Below are 17,636 nucleotides of genomic sequence, written 5' to 3'. Positions count from 1 at the left end.
AGATTCAGAGCCGTTGGGAGCACGTATTAAGCTCCCTGTAAAAAATGGAGTCACCAAACTGAACTATTAAGCACTCCCTGTACTAAAGTGGCACAAACCTCTCAATTTCTTGTTTTAATACTGTTGTCAAGACTATCAATTCATCAATAACTACTGATTTTTAATATTTAAAAGGGTTTCAATACTCATTTTTCACAGTATCACTACACCGGTACCTCTCGCTCTCTCTTATTGGTAATATTTACTACTCATTTTATAACCTTATTATATTTTTCTTTTCATAAAAGCTGTGAATGGTATGCTCTTAATTTCAATTTTTCCAGGGTGGTATCGAAAATGGTATCGAATATCGCTAACTTTTATGGTATTGTATCAAAGTTATTGTGACAAGACTATATTTCAAAAACAGAAAATTATTTTTAATCAACGTCTGGATCCATTAATGCATCAACATACACTGAGACAATGGTGGGATACATGTGCCAGATTTCTTTTCATTTCATGGGTAAGAGCCAAAATTCAAGATAAAATTGCTAAAATAGGGTTAGGCAATTAGGCAGACTTAGGCAATGTTTAAAAATAATTTACAACATTTCTGAATTTTTACACAGATCTGGTTTCACACCAAGAAGCCACTTATCTCTTGCTTCATGGCCTAACTTTTATTTTTCCTGTTTAAGTTTTGTGATATAGGATACAGTCATCTTTAGAGTTAGCGAATGTATTTGCATTCAGGATGTTTAAAATAAAATTAGTCCTGAAAGGTGATTAAACGGTGTCTAACCTGTCCATCCTCTGGCACACTCGCACTTGTATTTGTCGAGGGACAGCAGGGTACAGACACCTTTGTTGGCACAGGGGTTGTCGGGGTAACAAGTGGAGTTCTGGGGAGTTTGGCAGTGCTGTCCAGTGTAGCCAAGTGGGCAAGTGCAAGCGGCGCTGCCTGGTACAGGTACACCAGCTAGCATGGACACAGAGCAGTTCCCTCCATTCAGGCAGAAGCCAGGTTGACAGGGGTCCTTATGGTGGCAATACTCACCCAGGAAGCCTGGTGCACACCTGCACAGACACACACAGAAATCAGTGATTGAGCACGCAAAGGCAAACACGAGGATTTAAACAAAATCACCCTTCAATACAGAGAATACAGTTGAAAGATGAGTTAAACAAAAAGACAAATAGGTATGAGTGTGTGTGTTTGAAAGAAAGGCGAACAAACAAAAGAGCCAGTTTCAGTCAGGTGCACCTAATGCACCACATCAGACAACGGCATTGATAGAGGAGTGTAACGTCTGCGTGAGTCCTGTAGTACACACACAGCAAAGACACAAATGAAGCAGCAGGTAAACACTAGTGTATGATACAGAGCTGAACACTGGTCTAAACAACAGTTTGTGGGGAGCCACATCCCCAAGTAGGAGTATAAGCAAAATGTGTGGCAGGGTTGTGCATATAGAGAAACTAGCTTTCAGTTACTCCAAACATTAAACCATATGCTATGTAAATTGTCAATGGACTGCATTTATTTAACTCCTTTCGGACAGTACAAACACACACACACACACGCGCGCACACACACACACACACACACACACACACACACACACACACACACACACACACACACACTCATATGACCATGAGCTGCTTGAAAGAAGATGTTAGCCTTTTGTGTCTTGCTGAAGGGCATTTTGACACACTGTTAAGGTGTGAATCACTAATCCTAAGACTACTAACAAAACTACTCTGAACCCTGAGCTGTTACCCCATAAACCCAGTAAGAGAAAAGGGGGAAGCTGAGCTTGGTAAAAGGGTTAAACTGGGGTCAGTGGAAAAGAAGAAGTTCTAAAGTAGAAGGATGTGACGCTGAGTTATCTGGAAGTTGTTGTCAGAGGCCTGGCAGAAACTAAAAACAACAAGTGGAAAGCACCAGCAATTATCTGCTCAATTTAAGAGATTAACAATACTCAAGTCAAACATATATGTGATTCCACAGAAATGTGTCCACAGTCTAAATAAAGACTTCATCTTGACAACTCCAAGTTAATCACAACAACATGTACAGTTTATGACTAAAACAAAAGTAACACATAATATCTATTGTGTCGTGACCACATTTTGTTAACAGATCCTGTCTGTCTTTTCCTCTGCTTATTCACCGCTTTGTTTCAATTTCTCCATTTTCCTCTATTTCAGAAAAGTGATTCAGCCACATGCCGAGCAGTGGGGAGGAAATTACAATATTACACAACATGCCCACTAGGAGATCTCATCAGAGACAATGATCCCTTGGTCGCTTTCTATTCCTCTGTTTTTCTCAGTCCCTCCCACTGTTACTCCCCACTTCTCTATGTGCTACAGACGGGGCTTGGTCAGAGGTGTGTGTGTGTGTGTGTGTGTGTGTGTGTGTGTGTGTGTGTACGGCACATGGCAGACACGCTGTCTGGGGACTGTGGGCGACAGAGCGACCTGCTGCCTCTTACACAGGCCTCTAAACCTGCTTCCCTTGAGGGGCTCAGGTAACATAATAGGAGAGATACACCACACAGTGACTAACACACACATACACTTGCGCAGAGAAATTAAATCCCCTCTTTCAAAACCATTTCAAATGAAAAAATATTCCTATTTGACAAATAAGCAGACTTATAGCATGTAAAAACATGAAAGGAATAATTGGATATCAGTGTTGTGGGCCACATAAAACAGACAAAACAGTGGAGATGGGAAGTATTTGAAATTCAGTCTCACACTTAGTAACTTTTATTTATTATTGGCAACACCCCAGAGCAGCTTGAAGATATTAGACGATGAGCGCATGGGAAAGTAGGGCAATCATGATTCATGCCAGGCATTAGTCTCACAGATCAATCACATCTGAAAGACTTCATACGATGTGTGAGTCACCAAACGTCTCCTCAAATACGGCAAACAACATCTGACAGCAAATTCCCACTCTAACTACCATATTTGGTTCACAAATACATACTACATCAGATGCAATGATGTGTGCACAAACTGAGAAAAAACACCATCACATTGAGCAATATGTTCAGGATTTTTACAGTTTTCTATTTGTTTTTACTGGATATGATTGAAACCTCTTTACTTTATTCAAGTTTAAAGGATGTCTGGCAATATTCTATATTTTTCTTTCTGTAAACAAATTAGTGGATCCTACTACTGTCTGTGTGGTAGGGCTATGCCATATGAGGAAAATATGCAAAATGTGTTAAAGTTGTTGCACAGCTTGCTGCATAACAAAAAAGAAAGGAAATAATTTAATTACATTCTTTTATTGAACAAATTGAAGACTAAAGGCACCAATAAAAAAGTGCAGTGTCTTACCAATACTAAAAAATCCTGCAGTGCAATACTGCAGTCTTTTGCGATGTTTATCTCACAAGTTGACGTTGCAGTGACGATAGAATAAACATAATGTGCAGCCTTACTGTGAAGCCAAAGCCTGATGTATCATGGTGCCTTACTGTCCAAAAATAATTTAAAACACATTAATGAGGGGCGTCGGTGGCTTAGTGGTAGAGCAGGTGCCCCATGTACAAGGCTGTTGCCGCAGCGGCCCGGGTTCGACTCCAGCCTGTGGCCCTTTGCTGCATGTCACTCCCCCTTTCACACTTGTCTGTCCTATCCATTAAAGGCGAAAATGCCCCCAAAAATATCTTAAAAAAAAAACCAACACATTAATGAGCCACATTGTAGCGTTGAAGGACATGTTCCTTCAACACAATGAAATGAATGAATTGCGAAAGTAGAAATGTGTCCACATATTTGATTTAGCGATGACTGTTTTACTACTGGAGTTATTTTGTGCAGACGATGTAGCAAATCAAGGCTGGATCTTGCGAATCCAGCCGCTGCACAAGGTAACTTGATTTAGGCGGACATGGAGGAGGAGAGTCAAGCCATAAACACAGAAACCTGTAACAACTTATTGTTTTCAGGAACCTGAGAGCTTCCATTTTGAAACAATTTTAGTTTTACTAGTGTTGTTAGTGTTGTCTGAGAGGCAAAGCAAGGCAAGGGCACATTGGAGAGTACTGAGGAAGAAATAAGGCACTATTGGTTTGGTTTTTAAATTGTTTTTTTTTTTTTGACTATAACAAAACATATTATCTTATCTTATGTAGACAATAGTGTTCCTCTCTAAAATGTTCTCTAAAAAGCAGCTATTTGCACATATTCAAGGCGCTGATACGCAGATAAACAAGATGGCTGATTAGTGACGTATGATCTTCAAAGAAAAGACAGACTTTATGCCTCTTCGCCTCAACTCTGTCAGATTAGACATGGCCACCCTCCCTCTTTCCCGTCTCCGTCCCTGTATCAGCATGTCTGCAGCGCAACCCCCTACACACCCCAAAACACACACACACGCACACATAAATACACAAACACAAAGATGTCCCTCCCCGCTCTGAACACAAACACAGCTTGGTCATGATATCACAACAAGACGGCCGTCGTGGGAATTAGGGCTGCTTTCTTCTCCTGGACAACCTCTCTGCCCCCTCTCAAGGAGTAATGACATGGCCCTCTGCCCTGTGACATCCATCACATTAGCAGGTTGTCCCACAAAGAACACCGTGTCCAGGTTAATGCCAGGTTTATGTTTCACTGGGAACATTTCACACATTTTCACTGTTTAAAAATATGGGGAATATGAGAGGCATTTTCAAAGTCAAGTACTGCCACTTCAGAGTGAGAGGGAGGAAACTTGAAACGTGTGCTTTGTTTAAATGTTTAGCTTGATTACATGTCTTCTGAGCTTTGAATGAATCATTTTAAATCACTCTGCATTGAATAACATCTACAGTTAGCCTGCACAGAAACTGAGAAAGATTTAAATATATACACATTATAATTCCTATAGTGTTGTCTTGCAACTTTACACCACCCTTCAATTATTCAATAATTATTTGAAACTGAGATTTTGTAAAAATTCCAAAGTGCTGACAGACAAGATGCACAGTAACCTCTATTAAAATTCAATTGCTGCTATCTAACCAGTGTTGACAGAGCCAAATGCCATGGCGTCAGGAAACGATACCACCCTGTCCTTCAGGTTTCACTGCCAGATAGAGAGTTCATTATTGGCCTCTGGCTGTATCACTAGAGCCCGAGGCAAACAGACAAGGCTGTGCATGATTCACATTATTGTCAGGGAGTGGTGTCTCACTGAGGAGGCGATAACCCAACACACTGTCGCATTAGTCTGTCACTGAATACAACATATAGAGTCGTGTGATTCTTGTGACAACTTTTCACGCACCCTACAGGACACAGGGAAGAATTTGCACACAGATAAATGTGCACAGACACCTTGACACACACACACACACACACACACACACACACACACACAGTCGGCTCTACTTTCATGAACAGCTCTGCAGAGAGGGTTTCTGCAGCCAAAGTCATCTATGGGATTCTTTGTTTTGCTCCATGAGGACTTTTTTTTCCTCCTCTTTCCCCCATCCTTCTCTTACTTTGTGCAATTTCCTGCAGCCCTTCTTTCCCTCTCTTTCTTACTCCTCCACCTCTTATTTCTAACTCACTCTTGAGGTGTCAGGTTTCTACAGCTGGTTCACATTAGCGCCCCCATCTCACGCACACCCCTCCCTCTCTCCCTCTCTCTCTCTCTCTCTCTGTCTCTGCACCCCTTCTCTTCTTCGTCAATCCCCCTCCTCCTCCTCCACCTCATGCTGACCTCTGCCTGTCCTGGCTGGCCACGAGAGCTTCAATGAGCAAAGGTTGGGTTGATTCTCACTCACTCATGTAATGTCTCCCACCTCCTTCATTGCGAATTCCTGTGTCCTGAGCTCCCATGCTCTTATTCTCCTCCCATCGCAAATCCCTAATTCCCATTCTCTTTTGTACTAATTCTCTCCTCCTACCTCTCCACCTTCCACTCCTCAGCTACAGTCCCACCACACCACCGCCTCCTCCAGCCACTATTCTGGTCTCAGCAACGCTTAATAACTTCATCATGCTCTCCCCCTGGGGCCATCACAGAGAAACAGTGTGAGAGTTGTGAGAGAGCATAAGCCAGCTCACATTTCAATCCCTGGATCATTCCCTGGCTTGGCTTGAGCATAGGTGGCCTATTCACTGCACTGTAGTCCTGTACGTGCATGCACGGACGTCACCAGTCAAGTGCAAAGCATGTTACTGGCTTTGCTGTCGATTCAATGAATGCTATGCCATGCAATGCTATGCTGTTAATTTGGTGGCGAAAGTAAATCAGGAACTAAAGAATCCTTGTCTTGCCATAGAAATTGTAGCTGCAAGATGTCTGATACATCATTTTAGGGACAGACAAAAGCGTATGTGTAAGATAGAATAGCTCATTCGAAAAGATCTGCTGCCATTCAGACTATGCTTGCCTCTCGATCAGTCCCAGACGTCTGGAGAAATTGTTATCCACGTCACAGGATGTAAGTTTTGAAATGGCAGTCTAGGGCTGGGTGCTATACTTGAAATCATTATCATGTCTTTCTGATACTGATATTAATCAGAGTGTGGCAAGTCCATGTAAATGATGTTTAGAGCAACTGTTAGTCATTACATAAGACCAAACTCTTCATATGTGTTAATGAAAACTTTCTTCAGACGTTGCACCACCTGGATAATGTGAGAGTCACAGTCATTTCAGATCCGGAAGTGATACAGACAAGAAAGCACATTATTAACCTTAAAGATAAACGGTTGAGCCGGATGAAGGAGCTTAAAGAAGAAGTCCGGTATTTTGCACTTTGAGTCCCATTTCTGGGTTGTTTATGATGAAATAGAGTGGCTAAGACCAAAATTGTGATGATTGTCGGCCATGTGTGAATCTGTCCTAAAACCTCCCTGAACATTCCTTTTCAAAGCCATGAAACTCACTGAGTGGTCAGTGGTGTCCGTTGATATTCTGATGTTGACATAAAAATCGTCGTAAACTGTGGTTTCTGTGATGATTTATTTGACATTTTGTCTAATCCATTTGTTTTCTATAGAAGCCTCATTGTCCGTTGGTAGTAATCCGCCACCAGAAACGGAAAGGGGGTTGTTTACGACAAGGATGTAGTCACTGTAGTCTTTTCGCTCAGTGAAGGTGCTGGCTTGACAGTGCTGTGTGGGCTCCTGGAGAAAGAACGAGAACGAACGAAAAAGTTTTGTAATAACTTTAAACAACTGCACAATGGATTACTCGCTTGTAAACAACCTTTGCAGTACGATATCTTTGAACACAACACCAACCTTCTTCTGCTTCTTTTCTGTGTCCCATTACATTGCAATGGTTTCCAATGGTTGGTGACACCCACATAAAGAAGCATTATCGCCATCAAGTGGGCTGGAGTGTATAACGCTTCAGGGTCAAACGAACGATCAAGCGGAAGTTTACGTACAGGTGTGAGGCAGCTGAAAAAATAGTTCCACAATCGAGATGAATAGCGAAAACACGGATGGAAACCAGTTTACTACGATTTTTATGTCAGAACATCAACGAACCCCACTGTCCACTCGGTGAGTTTCATGGCTTTGAAAACGAACGTTTAGGGTGGTTTTAGGACAGGTTCACACATGGCCATAGGCAGCAGTGTTAGCCAAATTCTCAGAAAAGGAGCAGTCGTCACAATGTTGGTCGCAACCACTCTATTTCATCATAAACAACCCAGAAATGGGGCTCAAAGTGCAAAATACCAGACTTCTCCTTTAAAAATACTAGTTTGAGTATGTTGATATATATCTCAATGGTGGGGTAAACCAGCATGTGACCTTATCTGTTCTACCTTGACTCAGGAAAGTCCACATTGAATGCGTTGACACCATTTCTGTCCATTGCTGCTGCGACTACTATATTGCCACTTTCGATGATAAACATCATAAGTGGCCAATCTAAGTGAGTGTGTGCTAAACACTGACACCAGCACTACTTTAAGAAAGAGGACCAAAAATATAGACATACCAGAGAGGCTATTTATCCTTTCACAGAACAACAGAGTTCTGCCAAATCTTTCTCTTGCCACAGCGTAAATGCTGTGTGTGGAAAGGTCTGGCAATGGTAGACTGACAGCAGTAAACCATTTCGGCCCATACATCAGCTCTTGCCACAGTAGAGAAAAGGCCTAGTCTACCATACATTGGAAAATTAAAAGCCAACTAAACACAGATGTAGGTTCAATTATGGGTTCTCTTTAGGGGATGGAAACTATGAATCTATTACTTAAATAATCGTCAGTAGCAATATAGCTTTAGTAGGTTAGAGGTATGTTTTTGGCACACTCCCTCACTTCTCACAATAGTTTTTTTTTTTCATAGAGAAGAGCAGAGCCAGCAGAAATAACATTGCAGAGGAGGCGAGGAAAGGGAGGTGTGAGAGTGATGTTCAAGTTGTACAGAGAGAAAGAGGAAGGTAGATATCACAAAGACAGCAAAATGAGGTGCAAGTAAAAGCCAGAAAAGTAATGAAAGGGCGAGACATGCAGAGAGAAGAGGAAGCCAAGCAGTCAGACTGAAAAGCATCAGCATAAACAGAATAAAGGAGTGCGGAACAGGGTGGAGTCCAAACGTGGGACATGTGGTAAAATCTCAGACTGTGTTTAGAAACATGTTCAAAAAGACTCATCTGAGCGGCTGTGGCGTACAGCGCTGAACCCATTTTGTCTCTGAGCGCTCCATCTGCCTGCCTCTCTATGTTGTTCTGTCATTATCCTGTTTCTGTGGTTGTTTAATGTGGATTCTCCGACAATAGGTCCGTCGGCCTGTAAAAGTTCTTCTTTTATTCAGAAATGTAAAACAAAATAAGAATATCGTGTCCACTCTCTAGTTAAGGTCACTCAATAACTAAAATGTGTATGTCTAGCAAATAATAATGATAAACTATAACTTTTAAATCTCTTTTCAAAACTAAGTTACACAGTAGTTGAACTCAAGAAACTGAAGGAAAAAGCACCCCTACGATAAAGGTAATAACCACCAATAAAACAGACAAGCGATGTCGGCAACTAATTGCCCTAGAGATTGCACTGAGGCAGATAAAATTAAACATTAAAATAATACAACTGTACTGCTGCAGCCCACCCAAGAAGATTATCTCCCGGCTATTTTTTCTGGCATTTACTATGTCTTTATGTATTAAGTCTGCTTAGAACTTTCCACTGGCAAACAGCCGAGTGAGAAATTAAAGAACACTGTGTTTTTGTGTTTCTTTTATGCATTTTACAGGTGTCTCAGTGTTGATGATTTTATAACAATTCAAAGTAAAGTAATGACAGTTGCTTTAGTTTACTGGCTCTTTTATTTTTAACATAATTAACTGGGTGAAGCTGCACTAACTCACACTGGTCAGAGCCTTTACCTCACTGTGCATGTATAGAGAATATCTGACCTCAAGACAAAACTGAAGTACTTTTAACCCCACAGTGTCACCATCAATGTGTGACCATCCATGTGTGACAGACAGCCACTTGCCACCTTACTGTATGTGGGTTTATGGTCTGGTTGCTACATTCCCCACTCTTTTGTAAGGCTTCCTCTTTCTAAGAGCCAGTCTGAATCACTAAATCTTCGAGCAGCCTGGTGTGCATCTGCGTGTTTGTGTGTTTTACTCTTTGTTTGTTTGTTTGTTTTTGTGGCCGTGTCTTTTATCATGGTGATCCTTAAAGAGAAGGTCAAAGTCTGGTGACCGCTGACGGTAAATCATGTTAACACCAGTACTGAGAGGATTTGCCAGTTAATTGACAGGAATTAAAATGACAATGATTTTAGTAGGGAGTTAGTCGATCAATATTTTTAGTTATTTATGAAGCAAAAATACAACACATTTGCTGCTCACATATAAGGATTGCTGCTTTTCTTGTTTTTTTTAGGGCTGTCCCGAATACCATTTTTTAACATTCAGACCATCGGCAGAATTTCTAACGAATATTCGAATATTCGTTCACGGCGTTAGGGGGTGCTCTGGCCATGCTGCCTGCTCTCTCCGGTTTTATACCAGGCTTGGCTCCTTTTCCTTGCGACGCACTCCTCCGGGTTTTTCTCGGACCTATTTGTATTGTGGAGTTTTGCACAGCGGCGACCGGATCTTTGCTCTCAAACCACAAAAAAATGTGATGGCACAACAGTCTCCTTCAGTACATTATTCTATGCTTTCTTTTGATTTTCACATTGGCTAGTCATCCTGTTTAATTTGTATTCTGATTAAATCGGAACCATTGAAACAAGTTGTAGGAAGCCTCTGCAAGTAATTGGTTGCTGGCAGACACTCTGTGCTGCAATAAAATGGTTAATCAGCAGTGCCGTGCACTGTAGAGCTGATGCGCTGCTGGTTCTGCCGGCCTGAATAGAATATAATGTCTATAGCCTTACTGTTGTGTACAGCATTTATAGACTGAGCTGAGTAGTGATGCGCGGGTCAACCCGTAACCCGCGGGACCCGCAAATGGACCTGCGGGTCGGGCAGCAGTGATCGTCTGTTAAATTGGTCTGTAAATGATATTTTGACATTATTGGCTATTACTGTCATGGCATCCGAAGGTACTGATGCGTTGAGCAGGTGACAGTCCGCAGTCGTTTTCAAAACACACTTATGTCACGCACTCCAAAAGAAACTTGTTGAAACTTTAAACAATAATTTATTGTACAAAACGGGGGAAACAAACGTTGACAAAAACGGTTCCATAATTCATATTAAATTCAAAAGATAACGAAAAAACAGCTACAAGTTAGAGGGAATAGTGATAAAATGGTAAAACTTGGCATTGATCCACAGCCTCAGACGGATGCGTTCAAGCCTGCCGTGCGCACAAGCTCAGTTGGTAGGCGATACTATATTTTCATATTTTTAACAATGGAATTTAAAAGTTTTGATTTTTATTGATAACCTACATTTACCAACAACAAAAAGACTACAATTAGCACCAAAAAATATGTAAAAAATAAATAAATAAATAATAATAAAAAAAAATATATGTAAATAAAAAACAAATATCGAATACCAAATTTTCATAACGAATACCTACCCATAGAAATGAATATTGAAATATCCGAATATTTGGGTACAGCCCTATTGTTTTTATGTGACTGTAAGTTTTTATGTCTTTGGGGTTTGGGTTGTTCATGAAAAAATCCATAAAAATAATCTGAAGTTGCAGCCATGGTTGCCACTGATGACATGATCTACTTGTGTCATAATTTCGGGCCTTAAACACACTCCAGAGACGCATACTACATGTCCTCCATCCAAATGCTGAATCTGACATCATTTAACTGAACTTCAGACCTCTATGTGCCAGCATGTGAACTTGCCCTAGGCTCAAGGTGCCCCTGAGACACAAACACGCAGACACAGCACATACACAACACACAAAGAAACTCTTATCATTGTGGTTCCAGTGTAAACCACATCTACAGTGCTGCTGGCTGGGCTGTGGGGAGGAGATAAGTCTTTGGAGAGTAAGAGCGGGAAATCACTGCCATGGGTTTCCAATCTCCTACTATAGTGTTTGTTGACTTTAGTGTGGATCATATGCCTAGCCCACTTAAAATCTGTCTGAGTGTGTGTGTAAGCCTGAGAGAGTGGGCGTTGCGTCTGTTGTGGAGGTGTGGAGCAGAGGGGAGTGGTGAGCGTCTCAACCATTTACTCCCATCTTTCTTTGTCTGTGTCCCTTTCCCTCCATGGACTATGGTACCTCCTTTTAACCCATAAGACATGAGACTGAGAGGAGACGCAGATGTGAAATTACACCAGAGCTTTCTGTGAGGTAACAAGGTGACACACAGTCCCATAAGACATGAGACTGAGAGGAGACGCAGATGTGAAATTACACCAGAGCTTTCTGTGAGGTAACAAGGTGACACACAGTGCCTGAGAACAATAGTCAGTAACAGCCACAGTAAAAGATCCTCAACAAAGCTCTACAAATATGCAGATGTGAATGAGAGATGGAGCAGGTATGGCTATAATAAAGAAAAAAGGGTTAAGATTTCAATAATAATAGCATTGTGGGAGAAGGATTAACGGGCCTGGTGAGTTTTGTCCAGAGGCATCTAAATCCCTGAAGCAAAGGGAGGGACAGGGGCATGGATGGATGAGTGACAGTTTGATGAAGGAGGCGTAGCAAGAGGGAAATTACACTCCTCTCTCTGCTCCGCTTCCCCCTCGTCTCCCTCCCCCCGTTTGCTGCTCTCTCATCATTAGTAAGAAGTTGTGCTCCGAGGTATTCCTCCTCAAATTACCTGAAAAAAGACATCCTCTTTTCTTTTGGCCCTTTCTCTTCCTCTGTCTGCCCTGCAGGCAAATTCTACCTGTCAGATCAAAAAGGCAGCAGGTCTACACAACACAGTAACTCTCCCCTCACTCTTAAAAAAAGCTGCTTCTTTTTTTAATGAATAAAAAGGCATGACAGTGACTGCAAGTGAAAGAGAGTGAAGAAAAAAATAGGCATAGAAAGGGAGGGAGAGTTAATCAGTTTGCACCATGGTCAACCAGCAGACAAAGAGAACTTGTTCCGGAGAAAAAATAGGGTTTGGACAACATAATGTGTGTAGCCTCGATCTTGTTTGGACTATTCAGGTATTAAGTCACTGAGTCAGACTCTGTGTTAGTGTCAGGAATCCTCCGTGGCCCACAAACAAGACCTCTGTGTCTGTGTCCTTCGCCAGTACCTCATTGGAAAGTATTTATGCATCCCTTCAGCAATGATGTAAGTTACTAACACCTATCAAACAAACTCATGACATGCACAAATCCACACAGAGACACACTCACAACACACACCTTCTCACACCCACGGCTAATGGCTTGCAGTGTCACCGGTTAGACAGCTTCCCTGCACCCTGCCCTGATAGTCAGCAAGTCAACCTCTCCCATGCGCTTAAACTCTCTTTCACAATATTCTTCATGTCCAAAATGGGACACCTGAGCTGTCTATGCAAACACGAATTTCCAGCACATTTTCAAATGTGTTTTTTGTCCTGCAAAGTCTACGCAGTGACTGACATGCACGCAAGCACATTAAAAGTTTCCCTTTTCTCTTTTCCCTTTTCTGTCTTTGATGAAAAAAGTTTAAAAGTCTAAGTAAAGAAAAAAGTTAAAAAAAAAAAAAAGTATATTAAAAGATGTGAAACAGGCACATGCATATGATTAGAGTAGTCCTGTTTCCCAGAGTTTCCAGGATGTATGGGAACTCTGCAGAAGAGGCACTGGAGGCAAGTTGAGTACAGAAGTTCACTCTGTTGCCAATCAAAATAGGGCCTCGTCTTCACTGTGCAGCCCTTTCATTATGAATATCAAACAAAAGCAATACTATATTAATGAATGAACACGCTCCTCCTGGTGTAGCATAAACTGAGAGGAGTTAAGAACTTGATAACACTTGCTCTTGCTTTTCACTTTGAGCATTGAAAACAGGCTTACTAATTGTATACAAAGAATGCCTTAAAAAAGACACAACTGCCCGTCAGTCGTCCACAGGGGTGTCATATTAACTGTCTGTTTAATTATACAGTTACTCCAAGTCTGAACCCTGGTGTCATCCATGTGACATAATTAGGCTGGTCTGAGCCAAAAGGCCAAAGTGAGTGTTTACTTACAGCCAGCTGCCTTTAATACACTGTGGAGACTAATACACATAATTTGAAAATAACACAATGAGCCTTTTGACTAGCAGCACAATGCAGATGGGACCAGACAGGCCAGACAGGGGCAAGTGCGTGCACTTGTGTGCACATGTATGTGTGTGTAGCTGTTCATGTTTGCTTGTGAACAGCAAAAAGAATTGACTGACTAGTTAATCTGTCTAACAGTAGGCCTGCGCTCTGTCAGCTGACTCTTCTAAACTGAGAGACTCCTCTCTGTGTGTCTCCAGGGCAAGAGGCCTCGCTGCTGGTTTTCTTTTATCATTAATATCATCATTTAATTCATGGGAATAGTGGTTCCAGGAATTCAAACAGTTTGGCTGAGCAAGAACATGAGTAAACGAAGAAGATATTTGATAGTCGCAGACCTTAACAAATGAAAAAGCATACCTTTTATTAATATAAAAGAACAAACTGCAATTTAAAAATGCAATTTAATAGTAGCAAAGGTAATAAAAACAACATAAAAATAAACCCTTAGAGGATGCGGTCAAAGCTTCAACAGCTGCAAATGATTTGAATGTTGTTTCACAGATATACGCCAGCATGTATTGGCATAAAGCCCTGTCCTACTGGTACTGTATGCCTGTCTTCCCATATTAAGAACACAGCTCTGAATTTGGGTGTGATTTATGATCGAGACCTGTTGTTTTAAAGTCATTATACCAGAAAAATCCAATCACATTCGCTCTACCTGAGAAAGTTTTCCAAAATTAAAAGCTGCTTATCATGAGCTGTCTCTGAAAGGTCATCCCAGTCTATGTTTCATCACGTCTTTATTAACCCGGACAGTCATCGCCCTCACCGCACTAGTTCAAAATATGGCTGTTAACTTACTAGAAGCAGCCAGATAATATCACATCGCACTTATCCTGGCCTCACTTCACTGGCTGACTAAGTTCCCATCTATAGAGATATAACAAAGTTGACTCTGAATAACAGAATACAAGAATATTGCTCGTTTCTTGTCATCACAAAGAGTCTGACTGACTGTCACACACACAGGTACATACTACACACAGACAATGAGCCCCTTTGCACCTGCAGAACAATGTCTGTTTGACCTTCAATTAGACTGGGGGAATGTCGAACACTGATTAAGGAATGCTACTTTCCCTTCACTTTTTACAAAAGTAGCAGAGTGTTGAAATTCCAAAAGCGCTGGGAACAGACACGCAGTGTGATTCACATCACATTTGATGAAATATGATCAGGTTCATGAACCAGCTATGGTGTTTTCTTTGGGAATTTGGCTCGAGAGTGGCAATGCAATTATAAAGATAGCTCAGTCTTAATTACAAACTAGGCTAAGCTGTCAGAACGTGGAAGGCATAGATCAAACAGGCCAATGCTCTCCTTTACACTATAGCACTTTTCCCTTAATGATCTGATTGCACCACCGGTAGTAGAAGAGACTTACTTGCAGGTTATTTCAAGTTTCCACAACAACGTAGCATGTGCCAGGGAAAGAAAGGTTACACTAACACGTGCAGTAACAATGATTAGCCTTCAACCAAGTTTCAAATTGTTTTTCTCATCAATTTCACTGAATAGGTTACTTTCTCATGTCATAAAAACGTCTCGTCATCGTCTCGACATCCCCCAGCAACAACAAATCAGTGGGCAGTAAAATGTGTTGGCAACCACTCGAGCTATCAATTCTGTAGCAACAAGAGAGCAAGTAACAAAACCCCCAAAATGTCCTAAATAACATCTTGGAGGTGGAAATGTGTGTATTGGTATTGTTCCCAGTACTGGTGTACTTTGTCAGACAGAGCAGTCTTTTATTCCCTCTTCCGTGCCTGAGTAAAACCTCATGGTCTCGTGGACAGGCTGGGGTTGATCTAAAAACCCTATTTCTGTACAGGCTTTCACATCCAACAATCCCCTTATGAGGGGTTTCTATTGCTGTGTTCACATTTTTGTTACAGTGCTGGGATGACAGAGTGAGTAAAACTGAAAAGCTTGTGTGCTTGGTCACAGACCCAGCGAGTAAATCTTACCTGCAGTATTCAGTGCCATTGCTGAAGGTCAGACATGTAGCGTTGTTAACACAAGGTGCCTTATCATCCATACATTGCAGAGCTGTAAGTGATGAGAGACAAGTTAGAGAATGGACAACATCTGTTAAAACATTTAAAATACTGGAAATACTTTAAGTGTGACCATTTAAGTACATGTGAATTCTTAATTAAAGCATTCATTAACGCCAGGTTTTAATAGGCTGTCTTTACATACTGTACCACATGTAGGTATTACTAAAGAACCCTAGCAGTAAAAAGCTGCAGTAGTTTCAAGAATGTCAGTTTCCTCATTAAAATGCACCACAATTTGTATATGTGTGTATATGTGAAAATGACTACTTTTAAATCCAGTCATTTCTCTTCAATGCTTAATGGCATGCAGTTCATATCATGTCGTCTTACTGTGTCTACACAGACACATACAGAGACACCACAATGATGATGTCCTACATCATGTGCCTAGAATTAAAAATGATTTATGTGTATCAAATAAATATCCTCCTTAAATTCCTAGAACACTCACTCACAAGCTGGGTAGCTGTAGCATTACTGCAGAATTAGCTGACACTTCTCAAAACTCATTTTGGGTTTCCCCCCTTAAAAACCTGGCTTGTCAGAGGTGGTAAGATTCTCCCCACACACACTCCCCACCCCTCTGAGGGAAGCCCTCCACATAGTCTACAAGTTTCTCCTCCTTCCCTCATCCTTACAGAGATAATACAGAAGGCTCGCCACCTATCTAACCAACTATGCAAAGCCAGCCTGGAATAAGCCTGTGGTCACAGGGCGGCCGGATGGGCAGGGAGACAGAAAATGAGCCTTGACGAAGACAACAAAGCCCAACTATCTCCCCGCCAATGAAACACTCATAGCCAGACACATCAGCTATTGTGTGGCCCGCCAGAAACACATGCTCAAGTCGTCTTTATGCACACCATGCCGACCCAACATGAAGTGTGGTGATAAGAGACTCAATGTGATATAATAGTCACATGAAGCCGGCCTGTGTAAAGCATATGTGAATAATTAAGCACAGCAGCTCCTAATCATTAGCACTGGCTGCACAAATGATACTGTGATAACGTTTTGTTTCATTTATAGTGTTGATGAATCCTCGCTCTGCAGAACAGAGCTCTTTGTAAAAAAACTGAGGGTAGGTCAGCTGATTTCAAAGAAACTTCAACAATGTCTTCACAAAACAGTCATTGCATTACAGGAAGTGAGCAATGGTGTTACTTCCTGTGCCTAGATTAATCACAGAGTCACTCCAGTTGAGGAGTCTTTGTGAAGGTGCTAACTATTATTGACCCAACTTGATATAATTCTGCAGTGGTTATAGTTAAACACAGTTTGTTTTCAAGCGCTGAACGTTCAGCGTACAGTCTCTGAAGTGGTCAAGTAGGAGAGCAAGGGCAGAGTATTGCCTCAGAGCCAGGCAGACAGACATAGTTCATTAGACATGGGGATACCATACACAAACCACTGTGAAATTCATAATCCAACAGGCACGCACACATACGCATGCCTCTATGTGCACTTCTGCACAGACCACTGTAATAAAATGACTGATATCAGACTACTGCTGCAGTACAAGAGACCACAGAAACACTGAGCTATTTTAGGACTATTTTATAACTGAGAGGACACACAGTTTGCACACGAGCTGCGAAGCAACACACAAAAATCATGCACACATAATAACAGAACGCAGACAGCAGAAAATCAACACATATGTGGTTAAACTTCTGACACAGTGGAACTTTCACTTTTGGTTTTGATAACGTTTAAGTCTAAATTTAATGCAAAATCATGTTTAATCTGTTTTTAAATTATCCATTAAAAGGAAGTTGTATTACTGTAAAGTAAATCTGGGCAATGCATCATAGGGTATAGTAGGATACCAATCCTCTAGAAAGACAGCAAGAAACTGCAAAATCAACAAAAAAATAATTAAAAAAAAAAAAAAGAGTA

At 41.3% G+C, this 17,636-nt stretch overlaps 2 protein-coding genes across 3 annotated transcripts in view; one reads left to right on the top strand and one right to left on the bottom strand.

Annotated features, from left to right (window-relative positions):
* zgc:92140 (uncharacterized protein LOC447854 homolog) overlaps positions 1 to 17,636 on the top strand; it is a 670,238-nt gene that overhangs the window by 540,462 nt on the left and 112,140 nt on the right. The window lies entirely within an intron of this gene.
* notch2 (notch receptor 2) overlaps positions 1 to 17,636 on the bottom strand; it is a 50,651-nt gene that overhangs the window by 23,069 nt on the left and 9,946 nt on the right. For both annotated transcript variants that reach the window (XM_049587226.1, XM_049587227.1), the window contains exons 2-3: positions 15,645 to 15,726; positions 785 to 1,059 (exon numbers count right to left, since the gene is read on the bottom strand). In XM_049587226.1, coding sequence (XP_049443183.1) covers positions 785 to 1,059; positions 15,645 to 15,726 — 357 coding nt within the window. The remainder of the gene's footprint in view (positions 1 to 784; positions 1,060 to 15,644; positions 15,727 to 17,636) is intronic.

The sequence above is a fragment of the Epinephelus fuscoguttatus genome, linkage group LG10 (genome assembly GCF_011397635.1).
Source record: "Epinephelus fuscoguttatus linkage group LG10, E.fuscoguttatus.final_Chr_v1".
NCBI lineage: Eukaryota > Metazoa > Chordata > Actinopteri > Perciformes > Serranidae > Epinephelus > Epinephelus fuscoguttatus.
Note: the sequence above shows the minus strand (reverse complement) of the source record. Positions and strands in the feature narration are given on the sequence as shown.